Below are 25,036 nucleotides of genomic sequence, written 5' to 3' on the forward strand. Positions count from 1 at the left end.
TGCATCTGACCTGGCCACTCATTTGACCTGGACCCCTCTGAAATTTTGTCCACAGGATGCTAGTGTTGCCAGAGTAAAATAGTGAATTCTTCTGTCCAATAAGGTAAATTCTAAAAAGGAGAAAACAGTGTGGGGAGCAGATTACAGCCATGCAAAATGAGACACATTTCCTGAACACAGAACAGACACCATCTTCCTTCCATTCCCACAGCTGCCAAAGAGCTCTAGCTCACAAATCTGAATGGATCTTGCCTGCTCAAAGCTCTTTATTGGCTCCTTTACATTCATGACATAAAATCCAAAATCTCTGCATAACACAATCAGGCCCATCTCTCTCTCTTCCTCCTCTACAGCCTTCTAATCCTACCTTATGCTTCAGCCGTGCTGAACAGACTTCAGGTCCCACAGCAAGTCCTGCCCTGTAGGGGTGCAACTGTGCACCCTCCTGCCTCTGTGAGGAATGCCTAACCTCCTTGTCTGCAGAGCACATTTCTGTCCCTCCTCTGAGCCTCAGCCCAGCTCTGACTGCCTCAGTGAAACATCCCCCTACTCTTCCAGCCCCCGAGGCTCTAAGGGCCTTTCTGTTTCCATAACCTAAGCTCTGGCATTCTGATTTATGTATAAGGGTGGAGCTGAGGCTCTGAAGGGCAGTGAGTACATCCCTTCCATAACCTACATCACAGAGGCCTAGCAAAAGGCTTATCTTCTGGAAGGTGCTCAAATGTTTGTTGAAGTAATGAATGAACACCACTTGCATTTTATCTCTAGTAATGTCTAAACAGAAGAAAATCACATTTGTCTTCTCAGAAGAGGGAAGATATTCAAATACTAAGAATTGCAGTTCCTGGTAAGACCTTTTAGAAAATGACGTCAGCAACAGTAGCAACTAGAAACTCAGCAGAATGCTTAAGTACTAAAACCAGAATGAAATGGGCCAAGACTTGAACAGTCATGGTTTAGGTAGACTGGGGCACAGGGGAGAGGGGATGGAGGAGGGGGGCAGTTGGGAGAGTTTCAAGACTATCTAAGCTTGTCTAAGGTTTAAGAATCACAAGTTCTTGGCTTTTCAAACATAAAAGCAATCTTGCTGAATGATACATTCACATGGGTACCTGGGGAAAGCTAGATCTGTACACCTATTAATAAAAAGGCCCTTAAAAAAAAAAAAAAGAATCGTAAGTTCTTTTTTAAGAATCACAGATATTTACATTGTGGATCTGGGATACACTTTTACACGAGTTAAGCTGTTTCCAGCTGGAGTGGCTTTGGAAAGTCCACTCTAAAATGAAGTCACCTATTGTCGTCACTGTCCTCCTCCCCAACCTTTGTTCTGAAACCAAGCACCTTCCTGTGACACCCAAAGGAGGCTGCTCTCTTTAGTTTTCCATGCGACTCCCAAGTTGGTCCAAGCTGTGGGGATCACTCTTCAGCTCAGGGGTGGACAGATGCTCCAGCTCATAGTGCCCATTGTCAAAGGCCTTATGTGTGGGTTTCTCTTTCATGCCCTCCTTCTGGTTCCTCTTGTGCTCAATAATTTGCTGGAGTTGGTGCCCAGCATACTCTGGCTTAATGGTCAGTGGGCCCCCAGCTGGCACAGCCACACCAAGAATATCTGACACCATGTACGGGCGTAGCCAGCCCACCAGAGGAGTGCTTCCAGGGCTATAGTGGGTCTGCTTGTGGTAGAAGAGAAGTCCATCCACCTATAAGAAAAGAGACCAGGGATCAAAATGACTTCTGAGGCCACATGTTTTTAGGAGAGCCTAGACACACGGGGCAGCTCTAGTGGTTTAAATCCTTTTTCTGAGTCACTGCCAGAGGAAAGAGTTCTCATTTCTCACACATGCAATTTCTCTAAATGAAGAAATGGCCTAGAAAACTAAATTTTAGAAAATAAAAAAACATAAATAGCACATTCCTGTTTATAGTGTGCTTCCCTACCCACTACTTCACCCTTTTACCCACCATGAGGGTATTTTTGAGATGGGGCTGGCTCAAAGTTCTGGGGGGCTTCTGTAATAACACAGTTAGTATGAAGTAGAAATTCAACTTGAACCCAAGTCCTCTCCCCAAATCCCATGCACTCCCATCACCCAGAGATCTCATAGTGGGTTATGTGTTCTGCACATGGAACAAAGCAGGGGAACTGGATAGGCCCATATGAGATGCTGGACTGCTGAGCACAGAGGAAACCTGTGTGGTCAGTGGTTGAGCAGTGACCTATAAACCAGGAGGTCATGGTTCAATTCCTGGTCAGGGCACATGCCCGGTGTGGGCTTGATTCCCAGTTGGGGATGTGCAGGAGGCAGCCGATCAATGATTCTCTCTCACCCATTGATGTTTCTATCTCAGACTCCTTTTCCTTCCTCTGAAATCAATAAAAATACATTATTAAGAACAAAAAGAAGCCATGCTCCCCAAGCCATTGTTAGCTGCCTAACTCTTTCCCCTAAATTGTTGAAAGCTATGTTCTAGGAACTCGGTTTTTCTTAATGGTAAGATTTCCTACAGTCCCAAATTTTCTTTTCTGGGAGTCAGCAACTGATCTCTAAAAAGCATTTACTGGATCAACCAAAGGACTTGTATGCATGCATATAAGCTTAGCCAATGAACATAGACACCAGGGTGGTGAGAGCAGGAGTGGGGGGAACGACATTGGGGGAATAAGGACATATATGTAATACCTTAAACAATAAAGAAAAAGAAAAGCATTTACTGTAACTTTATTTATAGTATAAGGGCTATAAGTAAAAATAAAGATGGCAGCCTGGTTAGTGTGGCACAGTAGTTGGAGCATCAGCCCTAACACTGAAGGGTCTCGGTTTTGATTCACGTACCTGGGTTGTGAGTTCACTCCTCAGGCGAGTGTGGTAGGCAACCAGTCCATGTGTTAGTGTCACATCAATGTTTCTCTCTCTCTCTCTCTTTCTCTCTCCCCCGCCTCCCGTCCCCTCCCTCCCTCCCTTCTTTCTCTTAAAAGCAATGGAAAAAATATCCCTCAGGTGAGGATTAACAAAAATAGATAAATAAAAATAAAGATGGTGTTCTTACGACCTTCTTAATTGACTCCCAGAAATGAAGGCAACCGCCGGAAGCTGTGACCCTTCTGCAAAATATATCCAGTTCAAGCAAAGACTTGTAGGTGACTAGGCAGAATTTTAAAGGGTATGTTGGGCAAAGGAAAGTTTGTTTATTGAGACTGGAGAGGATAACTGCAGGTTCTAAGGATGACAGAAGACTGCTCAAGACTGAAGAGCTGCTGACAATGGGAGATTTTCAACACTAAGACTGGGAAAGTCCTGGACACAAACTGGGATGAGTTCGTCACCTGCCCCATGCCACTGCTCAGCAATCACTGACATACTCAGGGATCATTTGCTCTTCCTAGGAAAGAAGAATTAGAAGTTTACATTCCTGTGGTCCATCAGTCAAAGAAGTCCCTTTACTTTACAACCAGCCATGGCAGTCACACAAAGGGCCTGGTTCTCAAGCTTACAGCAGGAAGGGGCAAACAAAGAACAATCTAGGAATGAAAGCCTCACCCTGATCTGGGCCTCAATTTCTCTATCTGTAAATTGAGAGAGTTAGATGAGGTGTCCTTTCAGGGCCTTCTAGCTCTGGCATTCTGATTTATGTAGACAGGTGGAGCTGAGGCTCTGAAGGGCAGTGAGTACATCCCTTCTTAGATATCAGCTTTCAAGCCCTTTTCTTTTTCTTAAAGAGATTTTAGAGAGAAGAAAGGGGGGAGGGGCTAGAAAGAATCATCGATAGGTTGTCTCCCACATGCACTCTGACAAGGAATCAAATCCGAAATTTTTTGGTGTCCAAGATGACATTCCAACCAACCTTCTGAGCCACACCAGTCAGGGCTCAGCCCTTTTCTGATGCTTTAACATAGCAAAGTCAAAAGATATCTTAAGACTGTGTAACCAAGTTTTCCAGTGTCCTGAAACCACATCAGAACAATAAAGACAATGACTTTGTTACCTCAAAAGGGAAATCCATCGACAGCACCTTACACAGGCTCTCAGGGGTACAAGGAAAATTCTTTAGCCCTACAAATTTAAACTAAAATATAAATTAAAACAAAGAATTAGTACATATTACAAATAATACTATTCTAGCAACTGAAAAGCTATATCAAAGAAGTTTTTTGTCTCTTCCTTCCCAGCTACCTCCCCTCCACCTACATGCTGAATTACTAGGTCAGTGGTTCTCAACCTTGCTTTATACAGGAGAATCACTTGGGGAACTCTTAAAAATTACTGATGCCCAGGCCCCACTCTGAGATTCTGACTGAAATGGTCTGGAAGAAGCCCAGACAGTGATTTTAACATATAGTCAGGATTGAGAACCAGGGATTATATGTTATTCTTCCAGCCCTCTGACAATTGCCCCTAATGAAGGAGTAGTTGAACTTCTTTCACACCAGCAAGGATTTTATTTATTTATTTGTTATTTTTACCAGTATTTCTTTTAGCAGTAAGGATTTTTAGACTAAAGCAGTATAACTAGTGCTTTGACTCCCAGCTCTGCCAATCATTTTATCTCTATATGATTTCATTTTCCCATCTGTAAAATGGGATAAAAGTATCAACTTCATAGGGTTGTTGTGTGGATTCAATGAGATAATACATGTAAGAGCACTAGAACTGCTCCCATGCTCCCCCTTTTCTTAATACACATTTTTCCAGGATGTTATTGATAACATCACTGGAAGTACTGACCCCATTTATTGTCCTGTAACTGTTATCTAATTGCCTTTAAAAATGTTGTAACAAAAAAAACAACAACAAAAACAAAAAAGAAAGAAAGAAAAGAAGAGCTGGCTGGCGTGGCTCAGTGGTTGAGCATTGACCTATGAACCAGGAGGTCACGGTTCGATTTCCAGTTAGGGCATATGCCCGGGTTGTGGGCTCAATTCCCAGTGTGGGGCGTGCAGGAGACAGCCGATCAATGATTCTCTCTCATCACTGATGTTTCTATCTCTCTCCTCCCTCTCCCTTCCTCTCTTAAATCAATAAAAATATATTGAGAAAAAGAATGTAGGCAGTCCGGCCACTGTAGCTCAGTGGTTGAGCATCAGCCTATGAACCAGGATATGGTGATTCAATTCCTGGTCAAGCAAGGCACATGCCCAGGTTTCGGGCTTGATACCCAGTGAGGGGCATGCAGAAGATGGCCAATCAATGATTCTCTCTCATCATTGATCTTTCTATCTCTCTCTCCCTCTCCTCTCCCCTCCCCTCTCTGAAATAAAAAAAAAATACCAGTATTTATAAAAAATGTTGTAAATAATCCAGGCAAATACCAATCTACAGGGCTTATTAAATGTCCTCAAAATAGCTGTCATATATTTAATCATTGAGCAGATAACAAACACACTTGAACTACCATCTGTACTGTGGGACCTTGGGGAAGGCAGTCCCCTCTCTGAGTCTATATTCTCATCTGTAAAATGAGGGAACTGACTAGATGAAGTTACTCTCAGCTCAGATATAAGAGCAGAGGTTATCAAAATGTGGTTCATGGGCCAGTGATATTAGCATCACTGGGGAACTTTAGCATTTCACACCAACCACTATTTATTGAGAGCCTACCACAAGTACTATGCTACGAGGACGTACATATTTTTCTCATTTAGTTCTTAGAACTACCCTGTAAAACAGATATTATTAATCCTATTATACAGATGAAGAAACTAAGGCCAAGTGATGTTTTTAGCTTAGCCTAATAATTATTAAAGCCAAAACTGGAATTCAGATCCGGATGACTGTTAAGCCTATAATCTTCCTGTTATGCTGTACTATCTCAAAATTAAAGAATTTCATTTATAATGGTTGTATGTAGACAATAGATCATTCCAAACCAATCCACATAAAGAACTCTGCAACCCTAATCCCAGGCCTTACAGGATTGAGCTTGGTGTTCTCTCCCAGTCCTTCTTCTTCTGGTAACTTTGAATGCATCCAGTAGAATCGGAAATCAGTCTGCCACAAAAAAAAGACAAAGATAAAATACAGCTCATCTCAAACTCTAATAGGAGCAAAAAGCCACATTCTAAATAGCCACCTGATTTATGAAGACCTAAGCCCTTCTATCGTTACCCTCATTTCCTTAAAACACTGCCATCAGATCAGGAAGATATTTATAAAATCTTTGAAGATTTTTTCTTTTCTTTTTTTTTTTTTAATTAAATCTTTATTGTTCAGATTATTACATTTGTTCCTCTTTTTTCCCACCCATAACTCCCCTCCTCCCAGTTCCCGCCCCACCCTCCGCCCTCACTCCCCACCCACTGTCCTCATCCATAGGTGCACGATTTTTGTCCAGTCTCTTCCCGCATCTCCCACACCCCTTTCCTCCCCCAAGAATGGCCAGTCCATTCCCTTTCTATGTCCCTGATTCTATTATAATCACCAGTTCATTCTGTTCATCAGATTATTTATTCACTTGATTCTTAGATTCACTTATTGATAGATGCATATTTGTTGTTCATAATTTGTATCTTTACCTTTTTCTTCCTCTTCCTCTTCTTAAAGGATACCTTTCAGCATTTCATATAATCCTGGTTTGGTGGTGATGAACTCCTTTAGCTTTTCCTTATCTGTGAAGCTCTTTATCTGACCTTCAATTCTGAATGATAGCTTTGCTGGATAAAGTAATCTTGGTTGTAGGTTGTTGGTATTCATCACTTTGAATATTTCTTGCCACTCCCTTCTGGCCTGCAAAGTTTCTGTTGAGAAATCAGCTGACAGTCGTATGGGTATTCCCTTGTAGGTAACTGAGTTTCTTTCTCTTGCTGTTTTTAAGATTCTCTCTTTGTCTTTTGCTCTTGGCATTTTAATTCTGATGTGTCTTGGTGTGGTCCTCTTTGGATTCCTTTTGTTTGGGGTTCTCCGCGCTTCTTGGACCTGTAAGTCCATTTCTTTCACCAGGTGGGGGAAGTTTTCTGTCATTATTTCTTCAAATAGGTTTTCAATATCTTGCTCTCTCTCATCTTCTGGCACCCCTATAATTCTGATGTTGGTACGCTTGAAGCTGTCCCAGAGGTTCCTTACACTATCCTCGCATTTTTGGATTCTTTTCTCATTTTGCTTTTCCGGTTGGGTGTTTTTTGCTTCCTCGCATTTCAAATCATTGACTTGATTCTTGCGCTCCTCTGGTCTGCTGTCGGGAGTCTGTATAATATTCGTTATTTCAGTCCGTGTATGCTTAATTTCTAGTTGGTTCCCCAATATAAGATCGAGGGTCTCATTAGTTTTCTTGTAGATATCATTAAGTTTATCGGCGGCTTCTAAACAGTTCTTGAGAGACCTTAAAAGTGTGGTTCTGAACTCTATATCTTCCATTGACAATTTTGTCCTGTTTCTTTGTCTCTGCATTTTGTTATGCTTCCTTGGTGCGCCAACTAGTGGTCTTTGTGCGCAGTCTTATAGTTAAACCTTGATTGTTGGAGCTAATACCAGGGAGGGTTTGACCTCCAGGCCAAGTGGCTATGAGAATCAGCTGTGTCTGCAGTGAGAGAACTTCTGTCCTCTAGGGAGGTGCTAATCTAGCCTTTGCCTGAGGCTATCCGGCAAATGCCTCTGTGCAGGGCTTGGGCGGGGCGGGTCGCACAGGATCAACAGGGTGGGCCGGAGAGAGCAGTTATGGTGGCTCTCAGTCCTGTCCCCAGGGGCTCTGCCTCTCTGAGTCCCAGCACCCGCTGCAAACCTCGGAGAGAAAGCTGCACTCGCTCTGACCGAAGCCAGACAGTCCCGCTTCTCCCGTTTGAGTCTGGGTCCCTAGAGACTCGCCCGGATCTGGAGCTCAGAGTCTGCGACTCCCTCCCGATTGAAAACGCCAACCGCACCCTCCGCCGCCAGCCCGCTCTGCGCACTCCGCACCTCAGAATTTGACTTCAGCACTGCGCCTCCTCTGAGTGTCCGTATGCGTTTCTCTTTCCTCCTAGTTGTAGGACTTCCACTCAGCCAGCGTTCCTGTGGTTCTGGGTGATGTCCGTTCCGTTTTTTAGTTTCACTTTTGAAGTAGTTGTTCAAGGCTGCAAACTCCGGCATTAACCTATGCCGCCATCTTGGTTCTCCTCCCTAGATCTCCCCCAAGATTTTTTCTTTCACTTTTTTTTCTTTAGATTTGCCAACGTGTCAAAAATAACCTTTATTACTTTTGTAACAGCCTCTATGTTCTCACACTTTCTTGCCAGAAGCCTTTGTAGCAGGTGCTTTCAGACCCTTGTGCTTTTCAAGGTGCTGCCTTCTGGCCTACAGCTTTCTAGGCAGACACTCTCTGGACTGGAACTGTCTTGCCTGTAGCGATCACTTTTATTTTTTAAAGAATAGTTTACTGCCAAAACCGGTTTGGCTCAGTGGATAGAGCATCGGCCTGCGGACTGAAGGGTCCCAGGTTCGATTCCAGTCAAGGGTATGTACCTGGGTTGCAGGCATATCCCCAGTGGGAGATGTGCAGGAGGCATCTGTTTCTCTCTCATCGATGTTTCTAACTCTCTATCTCTCTCCCTTCCTCTCTGTAAAAAATCAATAAATTAAAAAAAAAAAAAAAGAATAGTTTATTGATTTTTAGAGAGAGAGAGAGGAAGGGAAAGAAACATTGATGTAAAAGCACATCAATTGATTGCCTCCTGCATGCCCTCCTCCACCAGGGATGGAGCCCAAAACCCGGGCATGTGCCCTGACTGGGAATAGAACTGGCAACCTTTCTGGGCATGTGATGACACCCAACCAACTGAGCCACATCGGCCAGGGCCAGTGGCCACCATTTTTGCTGGAACCTTTGCAGAAGCAGTTGTAGCTCCACCTTTAACAGCAGGTGCTTTTTAGGAAGCTTTCAGGAGAGCTGTCGCCCCCCTTTTTTTGGCTAATCCTCACTAGAGGATAGTTTCTCCATTGATTTTTAGAGAGGGTAAGGAAGGTGGGGGAGGGAGAAGGAGAGAAACATCTATGTGAAAAAGACACATCCATTGGTTGCCTCCCACATGTGCCCCAACTGGAGCCAGGGATCGAACCTGCAACCCAGGTATATGCCTTTGACCAGGAGTCAACCCGTGACCCTTTGGTTCATGGGCTGCCACTCTAACCATGATCCACACTGGCCAGGACAGAACTGCCTTTTAAAGGTTTCTAACTTCAAACTTGATTATTCAGTTCCTCATTTTCTTTGCCTTCATGACTCTGCAATGATTAAACCTGTCATCTTGGCTTGCTTTTCTCTGGCTTAAATCTTCTTGGCCCATCTTGTGGCTGCCAGGCTTGTTAAGCAAACTTCTGGCGGGCACTATGTGAGAACTTGAGGATGAAGACAGTAAGCTGCATGCATTTGAAAGTCATGGCCTGTCTCCTTACTTGAATGAAAGTTCCATTAACCAAAGCCCTGTTCTGATGGATAATATCTATAATCTCGAGCAGCTTCGTGGCAAGAGGCCCAAAGGAAAGGTAGGCCACCCAGGCAACCTCCATGAAGCACCTGAACACCATTTTGATTGGGTTGTGTGAGAAGTAAGAAGGCATGACGATTTTTTTTTTAAATCCAGTAGTATTATTAATGGCAGTAGACCAAATATTTATTATGGAAGACCTACTATTGTCCAGCTCCAAGCTAAGAACTGTACAAACATAATCTTATTAATCCAAAACCACGCTGTGAGAGTTGTATTATCATTATCTCTATTCTACAGGTGAAAGGGCGGAGGCTCCAAGACATTACGTCACTTGCCTAGTTGCACACAAAAAATACTAAGAGACAGGACTCTACAACTCCAAATCACATTAGGTTGACCTTTGTTTTATTTTAATTCTGAGGACTAGAAACTACTACTACATAGCTGTAATTTCTCGTAAACTACTTGATTCTCTGAATCAGTGATATAAACCTTACTGTACTTATGTCATTTTCTTTCCTTACATTATTTAGCTTTCAGAAACCAAAAAGCAACAACATAGTCTTTTCTTTATATTATAAAAACATAGGTGGTTTTGCCTAGCCGGTGGGGCTCAGTGGTTGAGCATCGACCCATGAACCAAGAGTACAAAGTTCGATTTCCCATCAGGGCACATGCCCGGGTTGCAGGTTGGGTCCCCAGTAGTGGGTATGCAGTTGGCAGATGATCAATGATTCTCTCTCATCATTGATGTTTCCTGGAAACATTTTTTTAAAATATATTTTTATTGATTTCAGAGAGGAAGGGAAAAGGAGAGATAGAAACATCAATGATGAGAGAATCATTGATTGGCTGCCTCCTGCATGCCCCCTACTGGGGATTGAGCATACAACCTGGACATATGTCCTTGATGGGTATCGAACCTGGGACCCTTCAGTCCGCAGGCCAACGCTCTATCCACTGAGCCAAACCGGCTAGGGCTCATCATTGATATTTCTATCTCTCTCTCCCTCTCCTTTCTTCTCTGAAATCAATGCAAATAGATGGAGGGTAAAAGATAAGTTTAAAACAAAAAATAGGTGGTTTTAGTTACCAAATTCATATATTGTAAATGCATGTTAGAAAATATCCTTCAACAGAATTACAGGAAAATACGTTTGGACTGACTTTAAGACTACTGAGGTTTGGCTCTGCACCTGGGCAAGGTACATAACAGTGGCTCTCAAATTCCATATCAAAAGGATTAGAAATAAGAGTACTTACCTTTTAGAGATGTAAGGAATTCAATGACATAATGCTCAAGATTGCTTAGTAATGCATGTCCTGGAGAATATTGTTAGAATGAGGAGCATGTTAGAGTTTCAAAGTACCACCACTGAGCAGATGAGGAAACCTAGCTTTGAGGAATGACATGAAGGAAATAGCCTACCCAGCTCGTGTGACTCAGTGGCTGAGCATCAACCCATGCACCAGGAGGCCCTAGTTCAATTCCTGGTCTGGGCACCTGCCCAGGTTCTGGCTCTATCCCCAGCAGGGGGTGTGCCAGAGACAGCCAATCAATGTTGATGATGTTTCTCTTTCTCTCCCTCTCCTGTTCTCTCTCTAAAAAACAAAAAAGAAATAGCCTATGGTGATAACCCATGAATCTCACACTTGGCCTACATGAGGAGCACCTGCAGGCTGATTAAAATATAATCCACCCCAATAGTTTCTCATTCAGTAGGTCTGAGAACTTTCATTTATTTATTTTTTTCAATTACAGTTGAAATCCCCTATTATTTTATATTGGTTCTGGCATATAGCATAAAGTTTAGACATTTATACAATTTATAATGTCTTAGTACCCACCTAACACCACACGTAATTACAAAATTATTGACAAATTCCCTATAAAATTATTGGCTGTACTTTACATCCCCATGACTATTTTGTAACTGCCAATTTGTATTCTTAATCCTTTCACATTCTTAAACCGGCCCCCCAAACCTCCTCCCATCTAGCAACCATCAGTTTGTTCTTTATATCTATTTCTGTACTCCTTGATCATTTATTTTGATCTTTAGATTCCACATGTAAATGAAACCATAGATTATTTGCCTTTCCCAGTCTAACTTATTTCATTTCTAGGTCCATCCATGTTGTCACAAATGGTAAGATTTCATTCTTTTTCATGGCTAATATGCCCTTGTACATGATTCACCTTATTTATCCAATCATCTACCGATGGGCAGTTGGGTTGCTTAATATCTTGCTGTTGGAAATAGGGGTGCATATATCTTTTAGAATTAAGTGTTTTGGATTTCTACCAATAAATAAAGACAGAATTGCTGGTTAATAAAGTAGTTCTAGTTTTAATTTTCTGAGGAACCTCCATACTGTTTTCCGAAGTGGCTGCATCAATTTGCAATACAACCAACAGTGCACAAGGAGTCCCTTTTCTCCACATCCTCCCCAACTCTTGGTGTTTGCTGACTTTTTGAGGATAGTCATTCTGACAAGTATGAGATATCTCATTGTGGTTTTAATTTGCATTTCTTTGATGATTAGTGACATAGAGAATCTTTTCATCTTTCTATTGGTCATCTGTATGACCTCTTTGAATAAATGTCCATTTAGGTCCTTTGCCCATTTTTTTTTTTTTAAATATATTTTATTGATTTTTTACAGAGAGGAAGGGAAAGGGATAGAGAGTTAGAAACATCGATGAGAGAGAAACATCGATCAGCTGCCTCCTGCACACCCCCCACTGGGGATGTGCCCACAACCAAGGTACATGCCCTTGACCGGAATCGAACCTGGGACCCTTGAGTCCGCAGGCCGACGCTCTATCCACTGAGCCAAACCGGTTAGGGCCTTTGCCCATTTTTTAATTGGGTAGTTTGATTTTTGGTGTTAAGTTATGAATTCTTTATAAATTTTGGATATTAACTCCTTATCAGATATATTATTGGCAAATATAGTCTCCCATTCAGTAGGCTGTCTTTTTCTTTTGTTGATTGTTTCCTTTACTGTGTAAAAACTTTTTAGTTTGCCCAGATGGTGTTGCTCAGTGGTTCAGCAAGACGTTATGGTTCAATTCCCGGTCAGGGCACATGCCCGGGTTGCAGGCTCGGTCCCCAGTTGGGGGTGTACAGGACGCAGCGGATCAATGATGTTCCTCTCTCTTTGATGTTTCTATCGCTCTCCTTTCCCCAACCTCTAAAAAATCAATTAAAAATAAAACATTAAAAAAAAAAAACTTATGATTCTGAGTCTTACATTTAAGTCTTTAAACCATATACAAGAATAAAATCAAAATGGATTAAGAAGGTGGTCTAGTTTCACTTTTTGCACATATCTGTCCAGTTTGCCCAACACCATTTACTGAATACACTATCTCAGTGGTTGGCAAACTGTGGCTCGAGAGCCACATGTGGCTCTTTGGCCCCTTGAGTGTGGCTCTTCCTAAGCCTTAGGAGTACCCTAATTAAGTTAATAACAATGTACCTACCTATATAGTTTAAGTTTAAAAAATTTGGCTCTCAAAAGAAATTTCAACCGTTGTACTGTTGATATTTGGCTCTGTTGACTAATGAGTTTGCCGACCACTGCACTATCTTTACCCTAATTGATATTGCCTCCTTTATCATAGATTAATTGACCATAGAGTTTAGGTTTACTTCTGGGCTTTCTATTCTGTTCCACTGAACTATGAATCTGCTTTTATGCCAGTACCATGTTATTTTGATTACTATAACCTTGTAATATAGTTTAATATCAGGTAGCATGATATGTCCAACTTTGTTATTTCCTTCTCAAGATGGCTTTGGCTTTTAGTGCCTTTTTGGGTTCCATATAAATTTAGAATTATTTCTTCTATTTCTGTAAAAAATGTCATTGTTATTTTGATAAGGACTGCAAAGAACCTCGAGTGCTTTGCACAGTATAGACATTTTAGTGATGTTAATTCTTCCTGTCCATGAGCACAATATATGCTTCATTTGTACCTTCTTCAATTTCTTTCTTCTATCGATTTTTGGTGGAATTGTTAGGGTTCTATGTGTATAGTATCATGTCATCTATTAAAAATGACAGTTTTACTTCATTTTTAAAAAAATCTTTATTGTTCAGATTATTACAGTTGTTCCTCTTTTTCCCCCCATAGCTCCCCTCCACAGGTTCCCACCCCACCCCAGGCCCTCACTCCCCATTGTCCTTGCCCATAGGTGTAAGATCTTTGTCAAATCTCTTCCGGAACCCCGCACACCCTCATCCCCCCGAGAATTGTCAGTCCACTCCCTTTCCATGCCCCTGATTCTATTACATTCACCAGTTTATTCTGTTCATCAGATTTTTTATTCATTTGATTTTTAGATTCACTTGTTGATAGATATGCACTTGTTGTCACTTTGTTGTTCATAATTTTTTATCTTTTTTTAAAAAAATATATTTTATTGATTTTTTACAGAGAGGAAGGGAGAGAGATAGAGAGGTAGAAACATCGATGACAGAGAAACATCAATCAGCTGCCTCCTGCACACCTCCCACTGGGGATGTGCCCGCAACCCAGGTACATGCCCTTGACCGTAATCGAACCTGGGACCTTTCAGTCTGCAGGCCGACGCTCTATCCACTGAGCCAAACCGGTTTCGGCCATAATTTTTTATCTTTACCTTTTTCTTCTTCTTCCTCTTTTTAAAGAATACCCTTCACATTTCATATAATACCGGTTTGGTGGTGATGAACTCCTTTAGCTTTTTCTTATCTGTGAAGCTCTTTATCTGACCTTCAATTCTAAATATAGCTTTGCTGGATAAAGTAATCTTGGTTGTAGGTTCTTGCTATTCATCACTTTGAATATTTCTTGCCACTCCCTTCTGGCCTGCAAAGTTTCTGTTGAGAAATCGGCTGACAGTCGTATGGGTACTCCCTTGTAGGTAACTGTTTTTCTCTTGCTGCTTTTAAGATTCTCTCTTTGTCTTTTGCTCTTGGCATTTTAATTATGATGTGTCTTGGTGTGGTCCTTTTTGGATTCCTTTTGTTTGGGGTTCTCTGCGCTTCCTGGACTTGTAAGTCTATTTCTTTCACCAGGTAGGGGAAGTTTTCTGTCATTATTTCTTCAAATTGGTTTTCAATATCTTGCTCTCTCTCTCTTCTTCTGGCACCCCCATAATTAGGATATTAGTATGCTTGAAGTTGTCCCAGAGACTTCTTACACTATCTTCATATTTTTGGATTCATTTTTCTTTTTGCTCTTCCAGTTGGATGTTTTTTGCTTCCTTGTATTCCAAATCTTTGACTTGATTCCTAGGATCCTCTAGTCTACTGTTGAATCTCTGTATATTATTCTTTATTTCAGTCAGCAGTGTATGCTTAATTTCTGACTGGTCCTTTTCCATGTTTTTGGCATTCTCACTAAGATCCTTGAAGGTCTCACCAAGTTTCTCAGAGGTTTCTAGAAGATTCTTGAGTAACCTTATCACTGTGGTTTAGAACTCTATATCTAGTATTTTGCTTTCTTCCATTTCTTTCATTTGTGACATATTTCTTTGTCTCCACATTTTGGTTGCTTCCCTGTGTTTGTTTCTATGTATTGGGTAGTTGCTAAGTCTCCTTGAGTTCATAGAGTGGCCTTGTGTGGTAGGTGTCCTATAGGGCTCAGGGGCTCAGGCTCCCCAGTCACCTGAGGTGGACACTCTTGGTGCACCCCTTTGTGGGCTGTGTGCACAGTCTTGCTATAGTTAAGCCTTGATTGCTGTTGGTATCACTGGGAGGAACTGACCTGCAGGCCAATTGGCTGTGAGGACCAGCTGTGTCTACAATGGAAGAGCTGCTGTGCAGGAGACATTCTTATGGGGCAGGCTTTGCTTCAGTGGGGCTTTGGTGCTCACTGAGTCTGCCCCTTGAGTGTGTCGCTTAAGGATGTGAACAGTTGTAATCTGGTATGGTCTCATACTGACCACTGGGTACACTGGCTCTTGGATCTCCAAGGAGGTGCAAAGTCAGCCACTTCCTAGGGCTGCCCAGCAGGAGCTACAGAGAGATCTGCAGATTCCTCCTCTTTGTATCAGGTTTGGAAGTGCCCAGATGAGGCCCAGCTGTGAAGCAAGGCAGGCTGCTGCTACTGGCCTTGGGCCTTCTTATGATAGCTTATGGGCTCCCTGACCCAGCTGCTGCCTGTTTGACAGGTTTTAGGCTGAGAAAGGGCAGGCCATTCATATGCAAAAGCCTCTGCACACAGCTTGGGTGAGGTTATAAATTGGGTGGGTGGGGGTCTCAGGGAATCACCAGGGCAGAGCAAACAGCAATGGCTGCCAGTCAGCCCTGCACCACAGAGGTCCCAGCGCAGGAACAATGACTGCTGTGAGCACCTCCATCTGAAAGAAAGCCGCCCTCGCGTTCCTGCCCTGATGCCAGATACTCCAGTTTCCCCCCGTATGTGTCTGGGTCCCCCAGAGTCTCGCCTGGAACTGGAGTTCAGAGCAAGCAGGAGTTTGTATCTCCCTCCCAATTAAAAAAGCAGCGCACCTGGGTGCCAGCCCATTCCATGCCTCTGCACTTCCTACCAGTCTCAATGAGCTTTCTTCTTTACCTCTCTGGTTGTAGTACTTCCACTCAGCCAGCTTTCCCGTGGTTCTGGATGATAGTTGTTCTGTCTTTTAGTTGTAATTTTGATGTGGTTGTGAGAGACAGAAAGTACAGGTGTTTACCTATGCCACCATCTTGGTTCTCTTTACTTCACTTTTAAAATAAAAATTTTTCTTTGCCCTGGCTGAGGTGGCTCAGTTGGTTGGGTGTTGTCCTGTGTACCCAAAGGTTGCCAGCTCAATTCCTGGTAGGGGCCATGAAGGAGGCAGCTGCTCAATTTCTCCATCAATGTTTTCCTCTCTCTCCCTTCCTCTCTCCAAAAACCAATAAAAATATATTTTTTAAAATAAAAAAATTATTTTTTAATTAGAGTCAACATACATTATATTAGCTTCAGGAGGGCCATAGTTATTAATCATCTGTGAAACTTATGAAGTGATCACCCTGATATGTCTAGTACCCATCTGATACCAGTTATTATTGACTATATTCCCTATTCTGTACTATACATCCCCATGACAATTTCGTAACTGCCAATTTGTACTTTTTAATCCTCCAAATATGTAATGCTTGATGAATTTGTATGTCATCCTTGCCCAAAGGCCATGCTAATCTCTGTAGCATTCCATTTTAGTATGTGTGCTGCTGAAGGAAGCAACAAATTTCCTTCTCTTTTTTTTTCGGTGTTAAAAATTTTTTTTAAATTTTTTATTGATATGAGAGGAAGGAAGACACAGATTTGTTGTTTCACTTATTTATGCATTAATTGGTTGATTTTTGCATGTACCCTGACCATAAATGTTTACAAGTATTATATCCTCTTATTGGATAAATCCCTTTATCATTATAAGGTTTCCTTCTTTGTCTCTTATTACAGCCTTTGTTTTAAAGTCTATTTTATATGATAGGAGTACTGTTATGCCAGCTATTTTTTTTTCATTTGCATTTGCTTAAAACGTATTTTTCTGCCAGGCCAGTGTGGTTCAGTGGTTGAACATCAACAAATGAACCAGCAGGTCATGGTTCAATTCCCAGTCAGGGCACATCCCCGGGTTGTGGGGTCAATCCCAAATGTGTAGTGTGCAGGAGGCAGCCGATCAATGATACTTTTTCATCACTGATGTTTCTATCTCTCTCTCCCTTCTCCTTTCCTCTCTTTAATCAATAAAAATATATTTAAAAAAAAATCTTTTTCCACCCCTTTACTTTCAGTTTGTGTATCTTTCAATTGGAAAAGGGTCTTGCAGACAGTGTATGTATGGCTCTTTTTTAAAAATATATATATTTTATTGAATTTTTACAGAGAGGAAAGGAGAGATAGAGAGTTAGAAACATCAATGAGAGAAAAACATCGATCAGCTGCCTCCTGCACACTCCCCACTGGGGATGTGCCCACAACCAAGGTACATGCCCTTGACCGGAATCGAACATGGGACCCTTGAGTCCGCAAGCCAACGCTCTATCCACCGAGCCAAACCGGCTAGGGCTGGATCTTATTTTATTATCCACTCAGATACCTTTTGTCTTTTTTTTTTTTAAAATCCTCACCCAAGGATATTTTTCCATCAATTTTTTAGAAAGAGTAGAAGAGAGAGGGAAAGACAGAGAGAAACATTGATGTGAGAGAAACACATAGATTGGTTGCCTCCTGTACCTGCTCTGAGCAGGACTCGGGCCAGAGAAGAGCCTGCAACCACGGTACATGCCCTTGACTGGAATCAAACCTGGGACCTTTCAAGTCTGCATGCCAACACTCTAGTCACTAAGCCAAACCAGCTAGGGCTACCTTATGTCTTTTTATTGGAGCACGTAATCCATTTGCATTTAAAATGATTGTTGATAGTATGTACTTATTCCCATTTTTTTATATACAATTGTTCTTTTTCCCCTGTATTGACTTTCTGCAAGAGTCTACTAGATGATGTCTTACATTTCACCTTCTCTATCTTGATCAAAGGCATTCCCTTCACCTACAATCTTCGCTGACCACAATCCTCCCAAGACTCTGGAGAGGGCAGGGGGCAGCTGCAACTTATACAAGTCCTAGCCTACCCTTCTGCCCTGTTTCTATCTTTCCTCCCCTCAAGAATTTACTATATTGTGCTTGCTTCAGCAGCACATATACTAATACTGGAACGATACAGTGATTAGCATGACCCCTGTGCAAGGATGACCTGCAAATTCATGAAGCATTCCATATTTTAAAAAAAAAAGCTAACTTAAACAAACTCAAAGATGCAAGAAATGGAGAAAACAGAACACACGAGGAGATTATTGTTCCTTACCTGGCAGTCATAAAAAGGGTGGCCCCGCCAGCACATCACATCCAGAATGTAGTAGGTCTGCTTCGCCTCACTGTAAATGCAGTCCAGAATGGTATAGTCTGGGACACAATACAGAAAGTCAGTACAGGGTGCCCTTCCAATCAGGGTTCCCTCCACCACAATCTAGGAAGCCCATCTTAGGGCTTGGGAACGGAATCCAATAAACCTTGGTACTTGCAGCAAGCACCAGCACTAAGGTATGAGAATTCAGTGGGGAAAGCATTCTTCATGATGCAGCTGAAGAATGGTGACCTGAGGTAGGACAACACAGGAGGGATCAAGGCAACTCTTAAGCCAAGTGGAAATTCTGAGCTTTTATATAAATTGGGACATTTACTTACAGAAGCTCAAGTTTGAAAGCAAGTAATCATCCATTTTAGTTTGTAATTACTTTTGAGTTCCTATCATGGGCATTGTGTTCTGTGGAGGACATTAACTGCATGTAGTCCCTGCCTTTAAGAAAGTTACAATCTGCCCTCGCCAACATGGCTAAGTGGTTAGAGCATGGGCCCGTGGACCAAAGAGCTGCAGGTTTGATCCCCAGTTGGGGTGCGGGGGGCAATCAATCAATGTGTCTCTCTTACGTGAATGTTTCACTCTCTCCCCCAACCTTCCATTCTCTCTTAAAAATAGGAGAAAATACCCTTGGGTGAGGATTAACAACAACAACAAAAATCACAATCCAGTTAAGGAGATACGATGATCACAGAGGGAAGAACCAAGAGCTGAACTATAGCGCAAACTAACAATAGAAATTCCAGAAAAAAAGGGATTGGAACAGCAGGAAGTGCTTCATAGAAGACATGTGATATAAACACAGTCTTCTGGGTTAAGAATTAAAACAACAGGGCAGAGGGGTGGGCGGGCCTTCCAGGCCAAAGTACTGAATTGACATGAGAAAAGGCACAGAGGTAAAATAAATTGGGTACATGAGGGGAGCAAGAAGGCAAACCAGTGGAACACAGCTAAGGGTGGACATGGAGAGTAGGGGAAAGATACAAAGATGGGTAGACCAAAGCCCATGTGTGAGGAGCTCTAAAAGTCAATAGAGAAGTCTGGGCTCAGTACTAAGGATATGAGCCTCAGCAGGCAGAGAAGAGAGCAGGGTTCAGCCCAGCTCCGCCACTTTGTCACTAAATGACCATGAGTAAGTTATTTCACCTCCATGATTTAGTCTTCTCAGCTAGGCTCAGGTGGGAGAAAGAAGCTAAGGTTAGGACAACGATAAAGGAAAAAAGGGAATTCGGCAGGGAAGCCCCAGCAACATCTTACTGTACATTACACTCAGCATTCTAAGGGACCTTCCCCAATAAACTGTAGTTGTCACCTTGTAATGGCAATTCATGGGAAAGGCATGTTAATTTTAATTCAGGGATTTTTTTTTGCCAAGCAGGCCTCATTAGGCTGCATCTAACTCTGCAGCTAGCTACAGAGGGCTGAAATTGAAGGAGATGGCCTGAATTCATTGGGCAGGACGGTGCCTATGCAGTTTCAAAGGCATGCTTTCAAAGTGGATCTTTAAAACAAATGACCAAGAAACTTACACTATCTTTTTATTTTTTTTATTGTATTTATTTTATTTTTTACAAGTTTTTTTTTAAATTAAATCTTTATTGTTCAGATTATTACAGTTGTTCCTCTTTTTTCCCCCCAAAGCTCCCCTCCACCTGGTTCCCACCCCACCCTCTGCCCTTACCACCCCTACTAGTCCTCATCCATAGGTGTACGATTTTTGTCCAGTCTCTTCCTGCATCCCCCACACCCCGTCCCCACCCAAGAATAGTCAGTCCACTCCCTTTCTATGCCCCTGATTCTATTATATTCACCAGTTTATTCTGTTCATCAGATTATTTATTCACTTGATTTTTAGATTCACTTGTTGATAGATGTGTATTTGTTGTTCATAATTTGTATCTTTACCTTTTTCTTCTTCTTCCTCTTCTTAAAGGATACCTTTCAGCATTTCATATAATCCTGGTTTGGTGGTGGTGAACTCCTTTAGCTTTTCCTTATCTATGAAGCTCTTTATCTGACCTTCAACTCTGAATGATAGCTTTGCTGGATAAAGTAATCTTGGTTGTAGGTTCTAGCTATTCATCACCTTAAATATTCTTGCCACTCCCTTCTGGCCTGCAAAGTTTCTGTTGAGAAATCGGCTGACAGTCGTATGGGTACTCCCTTGTAGGTAACTGAGTTTGTTTCTCTTGCTGCTTTTAAGATTCTCTCTTTGTCTTTTGCTCTTGGCATTTTAATTCTGATGTGTCTTGGTGTGGTCCTCTTTGGATTCCTTTTGTTTGGGGTTCTCTGCGCTTCCTGGACTTGTAAGTCTATTTCTTTCACCAGGTGGGGGAAGTTTTCTGTCATTATTTCTTCAAATAGATTATCAATATCTTGCTCTCTCTCTTCTTCTGGCACCCCTATAATTCGGATGTTGGTGCGCTTGAAGTTGTCCCAGAGGCTCCTTACACTATTCTCGTATTTTTGGATTCTTTTTTCATTTTGTTTTCTGGTTGGGTGTTTTTTGCTTCTTCGTATTTCAAATCTTTGACTTGATTCTTGAGATCCTCTAGTCTGCTGTTGGAACTCTGTATAATATCCTTTATTTCAGTCAGAGTATGCTTAATTTCTAGTTGGTCCTTTTTCATAACCTCGAGGGTCTCACTAGATTTCTTGAGGGTCTCACTACATTTATCAGCAGTCTCACCAGACTTTTTGAGAATCTTACTAAATTTATCGGCGGTTTCTAGAAAGTTCCTGAAAAACCCTAAAAGTGTGGTTTTGAACTCTATATCCAGTCGTTTGCTTTCCTCCATTTCTGTTATTTGTGACCTGTTTCTTTGTCTCCACATTTTTTATGCTTCCCTGTGTTGGTAGAGTGACTTTCTGTGCTAGGTGCTCTATAGGGCCCAGTGGCTCAGCCTCCCTAATTACCTGAGGTGGACACTCTTGGTGCACCCCTTTGTGGGCTTTGTGCACAGTCTTTTTGTACTTAAGCCTTGATTGTTGTAGGTATCACTGGGAAGAATTGACCTCCAGGCCAATGGTCTGTGAGAATCAGCTGTGTCTGCAGTGGGAGAACTTCTGTGCTGGAGACACCCTTCTGGGGCAAGACTTGCTTCAGTGGGGCTTTGGTGCTCACTGAGTCTGCCCCCTGAGTGTGTCCCTTATGGATCTGAGGAGCTGTAATCTGGATGGTCCCACTCTGACCACTGGGTACACTGGCACTTGGATCTCTAAGGAGGTGCTAATTTAGCCTCTGCCTGAGGCTACCCAGCAGGAGCTATGGAGGGATCTGCAGATTCGTCTTCTTTGTTTGGGTTTTGGAGGTGCCCAAATGAGGCCCAGCTGTGAAGCAATGCAAGCTGCTGTGGGGCCTTGGGCCTTCTCTTGGAAGTTCTGGGTCTGTCTGGCCCAGCTGCAGTTTGTTAGGTAATTTTCAGATTGCAAAGGGCCAGGCCTTTCATATGCAAAAGCCTCTGCACACAGCTTGGGTGGGGTGGGGTCTCAGGGAATCAACAGGGCGGAGCAAACAGCTATGGCTGCTCCTCAGTCCTACTCTAAGAGGCCCCGTGTCTCAGTGTCCCAGTAATCACTGCAAGCACCTCTGTGAGAAAGCTGCCCTTGAGTTCCGACCGATGCCAGACAGTCCAGTTTCTCCCCGTATGAGTCTGGGTCCCCAGAGACTCACCCAGAACTGGAGTTCAGAGCAGTCGGGAGCTTTAGACTCCCTCCCGATCGAAAAAGACAACCATGTCCTCAGTAGCCAGCCCTTTCCACGTGTGCCTCCAGACCTCTGCACTTTACTTCTGTACCTCCTCTGAGTCTCAGTGTGCTTTTCTCTTTCCTTCTAGTTGTAGAATTTCCACTTAGCCAGCCTTCTTGTGGTTCTGGATGATGTCCGTTTTGTCTTTTAGTTGTATTTTTGAAGTGGTTGTGCGAGGCAGCAATTTCCAGTGTTTACCTATGCCACCATCTTGGTTTCCCTTATACTTTCTTTTACTGATTAAAAAACCTAGTAATTATAAACTTAAAAAAAATAGACAATTTCATGTAGGTACCTTTTGCAGTTGTTGAGTTTCGCTTGTTGCCTCCTGGCAGAAGTGAAGAAAACTTGTTGACACAGTAACCACTCTTGGTGTAGGCACTGGTAGAACCCTATTTGGAAAGAAAGGTACCATTAGACATCAGTTCTCCTCACACTCTTGCTCCCACACTCTGCAGGGGTGTCATCAGCCTAAAGATGGCTTTCAAAAGATCTTCCTACAGGCAAGTATTTCAATCCCCATGCCAGGCACAGCTGCTGTGGTGGACAAGGAACATGAAGTGCAAAGAATCCCTCTTACTACAGACAAGGCAACGGTGATGTAAGAGGAAGCAGCTACTCACCCTGGAGGCCACAATAAGCGCTCTTTTTCCAACAGGGCACACAACCACAATCCATTCCTGCCCCAAATCCGAAGGGACGTCAATTAACCACTCAGAAAGCATCAACTGGGAACACAAAATATGGTGTTAAAAATCAGCAGGGGTGTGCTGCTCCACTATTTACAATGACAAGGAATCTATGTACTATCTATATATATAAAAGCTAATATGCTAAATGTCCCTCTGCCCGTCCAACTGGTTGCTATGACACACACTGGGGACAGACGCTCAACGCAGAGCTGCCAAGCTGCAATGAATTGGCAGCGGCGGTTCTCGGGTGACACACCCCAAAACTAGAGTGGAGGGAGCCCAATTCCTCGCACGGCTGCACAATTCCACCTTCAGCCATGGGTTATGTTGTTGCTGGGGCACTGTCGGCCCTGAATCTGGTTTATTGCACACTTGCTACGACAGCAACTTTGCAGAGTGCCCTCTCGCACTCGGGGACCCCTCGAGGGATGTCGGAGAGCCGATTTCGGCCCAATTCCTGCAGGCCAGGTCGAGGGACCCCACCTGCCGGAGGAACCCCACTCACTCCACAGACACCTTTTGAGCCATGGAGCCACACCAGGTGCAGCTGGCCAGCCAGGGAGGGGCTGCGGGAGGTTGGCTCCAGGGCATGTCCGGCCCGTCTCGCCCAATCCTGCCCTGCCCTGCCGGCCACCTTCGAATTAATTTCCTTTCAAGGTGCACGAATCTGTGCACTGGGTCACTAGTATCACAAATCTATAATGAAAATACAAGTTAAAGAATGATGGCAGAAAAGACTGACAGTAGAAGCTTCCACCCTACTTGATATTAGCAGTCCACTAGTCTCCTGCTCAACTGATGGGATGGAGGCTGCTCACTGTGAACTTCAACTTCTCTCCTCACCTTCATTACCTGCATTTATACCCATTCTTACTACCTTGCCTTCTAGACCCGGGTGATGGGACTCTCTTCCTTTCCTTACTTTGTCCACCAACCTACCATTACCATAATTATTATGTTCCAGGGGCTATACCTTAATGATAAGGTCCCTGACATTGACATGCTCTTAAACTAGATCATTCTTTCCCAAAATGGTGATACAAACACTACACTAAAGAATATTAGGGCCCTAGCAGGTTTGGCTCAGTGGATAGAGCGTCAGCCTGTGGACTGAATGGTCCCAGGGTTGATTCCAATCAAGGGCACATGCCCAGGTTGTGGGCTTGATCCCCAGTAGGGGGCATGCAAGAGACAGCTGATCAATGATTCTCATCATTGATGTTTCTATCTCTCTCTCCCTTCCTCTCTGCAATCAGTAAAAAAATAAAAATAGCCTTAACCGGTTTGGCTCAGTGGATAGAGCGTCGGCCTGCGGACTGAAGGGTCCCAGGTTCGATTCCGGTCAAGGGCATGTACCTTGGTTACGGGCACATCCCCGGTGGGGGGTGTGCAGGAGGCGGCTGATCGATGTTTCTCTCTCATCAATGTTGCTAACTCTCTATCCCTCTCCCTTCCTCTCTGTAAAAAATCAATAAAAATATTTTTTGAAAAAAATACATATATACTTAAGAAAGAAAAAAAAAAATTTTAAAAAAGGATAGTAGGAAATTTGCCCTAAGAAATGGGGGAGGTAAAAGAGGTGTTCAAACTTTGGGGGGGGGGGGGGGATTTGGAAGGAAAAAAAAAATAAAGAAATGGGGGAGGCTGTTGGTGAAATTAAGTTGAAAAGGTTAATTCTTCAACTCATCACTCACAGTCCATCCCATCTATAAAACTTAGGCCTATCAATTAATCCCTCCCATTGAATCTTTTCTCTCTCCTTCCCCTTAGCCCACAAAATACTTAACCCTTAATCTTCAAAAGCAAAATGAAAACCTTGTATCACTCTGCGTTTCTGTTAAGTTATCTTTCTCCTTTTTTTCAAATTAGTGCAAGCGTTGCTGTCTTCCCAGCTACTGACACCCTCAGTCCAAGTTTGCTACCCCTCATCCCTGCTAAAGACCATCAGTGACTTCTTTGTACCAAGCGTCTCTTCCCTATTCTCCTTATGCTCCTGCTTCCACTTCCTGTGTGATAATACCAGTCACATCCTTCTCCTTACTATATGTTCCCTTGTCCCTATGACAGTGATACTGTTTTTCCCTCCAAATATGCCTCCACACACTCCCCCAAAACAAGTAAATAATCTTCAGGAGGCTGTTTGTTTATGCCCCCCTTTTCTCTTAGATGCTGCCCCCTTCGGGGTAGATCTCATCTATTTCTGTAGCTTCACTTATCATTCTAACAGGATGCCTCACAATTGCCTTCTTTTTCTAGTCCAGATTTCCTTCCTTTCCTGCAGACATATATTTCA

The 25,036-nt window shown here is 42.8% G+C and overlaps 1 protein-coding gene, 1 non-coding gene and 1 pseudogene across 5 annotated transcripts in view; 1 reads left to right on the forward strand and 2 right to left on the reverse strand.

Annotated features, from left to right (window-relative positions):
* Positions 1-248: 248 nt before the first annotated feature.
* The window catches only part of SNUPN (snurportin 1), a 41,837-nt gene continuing 17,049 nt past the window's right edge, over positions 249-25,036 (reverse strand). For 3 of the 4 annotated variants that reach the window (XM_036349649.1, XM_036349631.1, XM_036349640.1), the window contains 6 exons: positions 22,675-22,779; positions 22,347-22,443; positions 18,250-18,347; positions 5,913-5,990; positions 3,988-4,068; positions 249-1,703 (listed from right to left, as the gene is read on the reverse strand). In XM_036349649.1, coding sequence (XP_036205542.1) covers positions 1,377-1,703; positions 3,988-4,068; positions 5,913-5,990; positions 18,250-18,347; positions 22,347-22,443; positions 22,675-22,779 — 786 coding nt within the window. In that variant the 3' untranslated portion in view covers positions 249-1,376. The remainder of the gene's footprint in view (positions 1,704-3,987; positions 4,069-5,912; positions 5,991-18,249; positions 18,348-22,346; positions 22,444-22,674; positions 22,780-25,036) is intronic. The other variant, XM_036349657.1, reaches the window with a different exon arrangement.
* LOC118661544 lies at positions 16,520-16,620 on the reverse strand (annotated as a pseudogene).
* LOC118661326 lies at positions 18,065-18,168 on the forward strand. The gene has a single exon (XR_004969283.1). It is a non-coding gene; the product is annotated as a U6 spliceosomal RNA (small nuclear RNA).

The sequence above is a fragment of the Myotis myotis genome, unplaced genomic scaffold (genome assembly GCF_014108235.1).
Source record: "Myotis myotis isolate mMyoMyo1 unplaced genomic scaffold, mMyoMyo1.p scaffold_m19_p_1, whole genome shotgun sequence".
Classification (NCBI taxonomy): Eukaryota; Metazoa; Chordata; class Mammalia; order Chiroptera; family Vespertilionidae; genus Myotis; species Myotis myotis.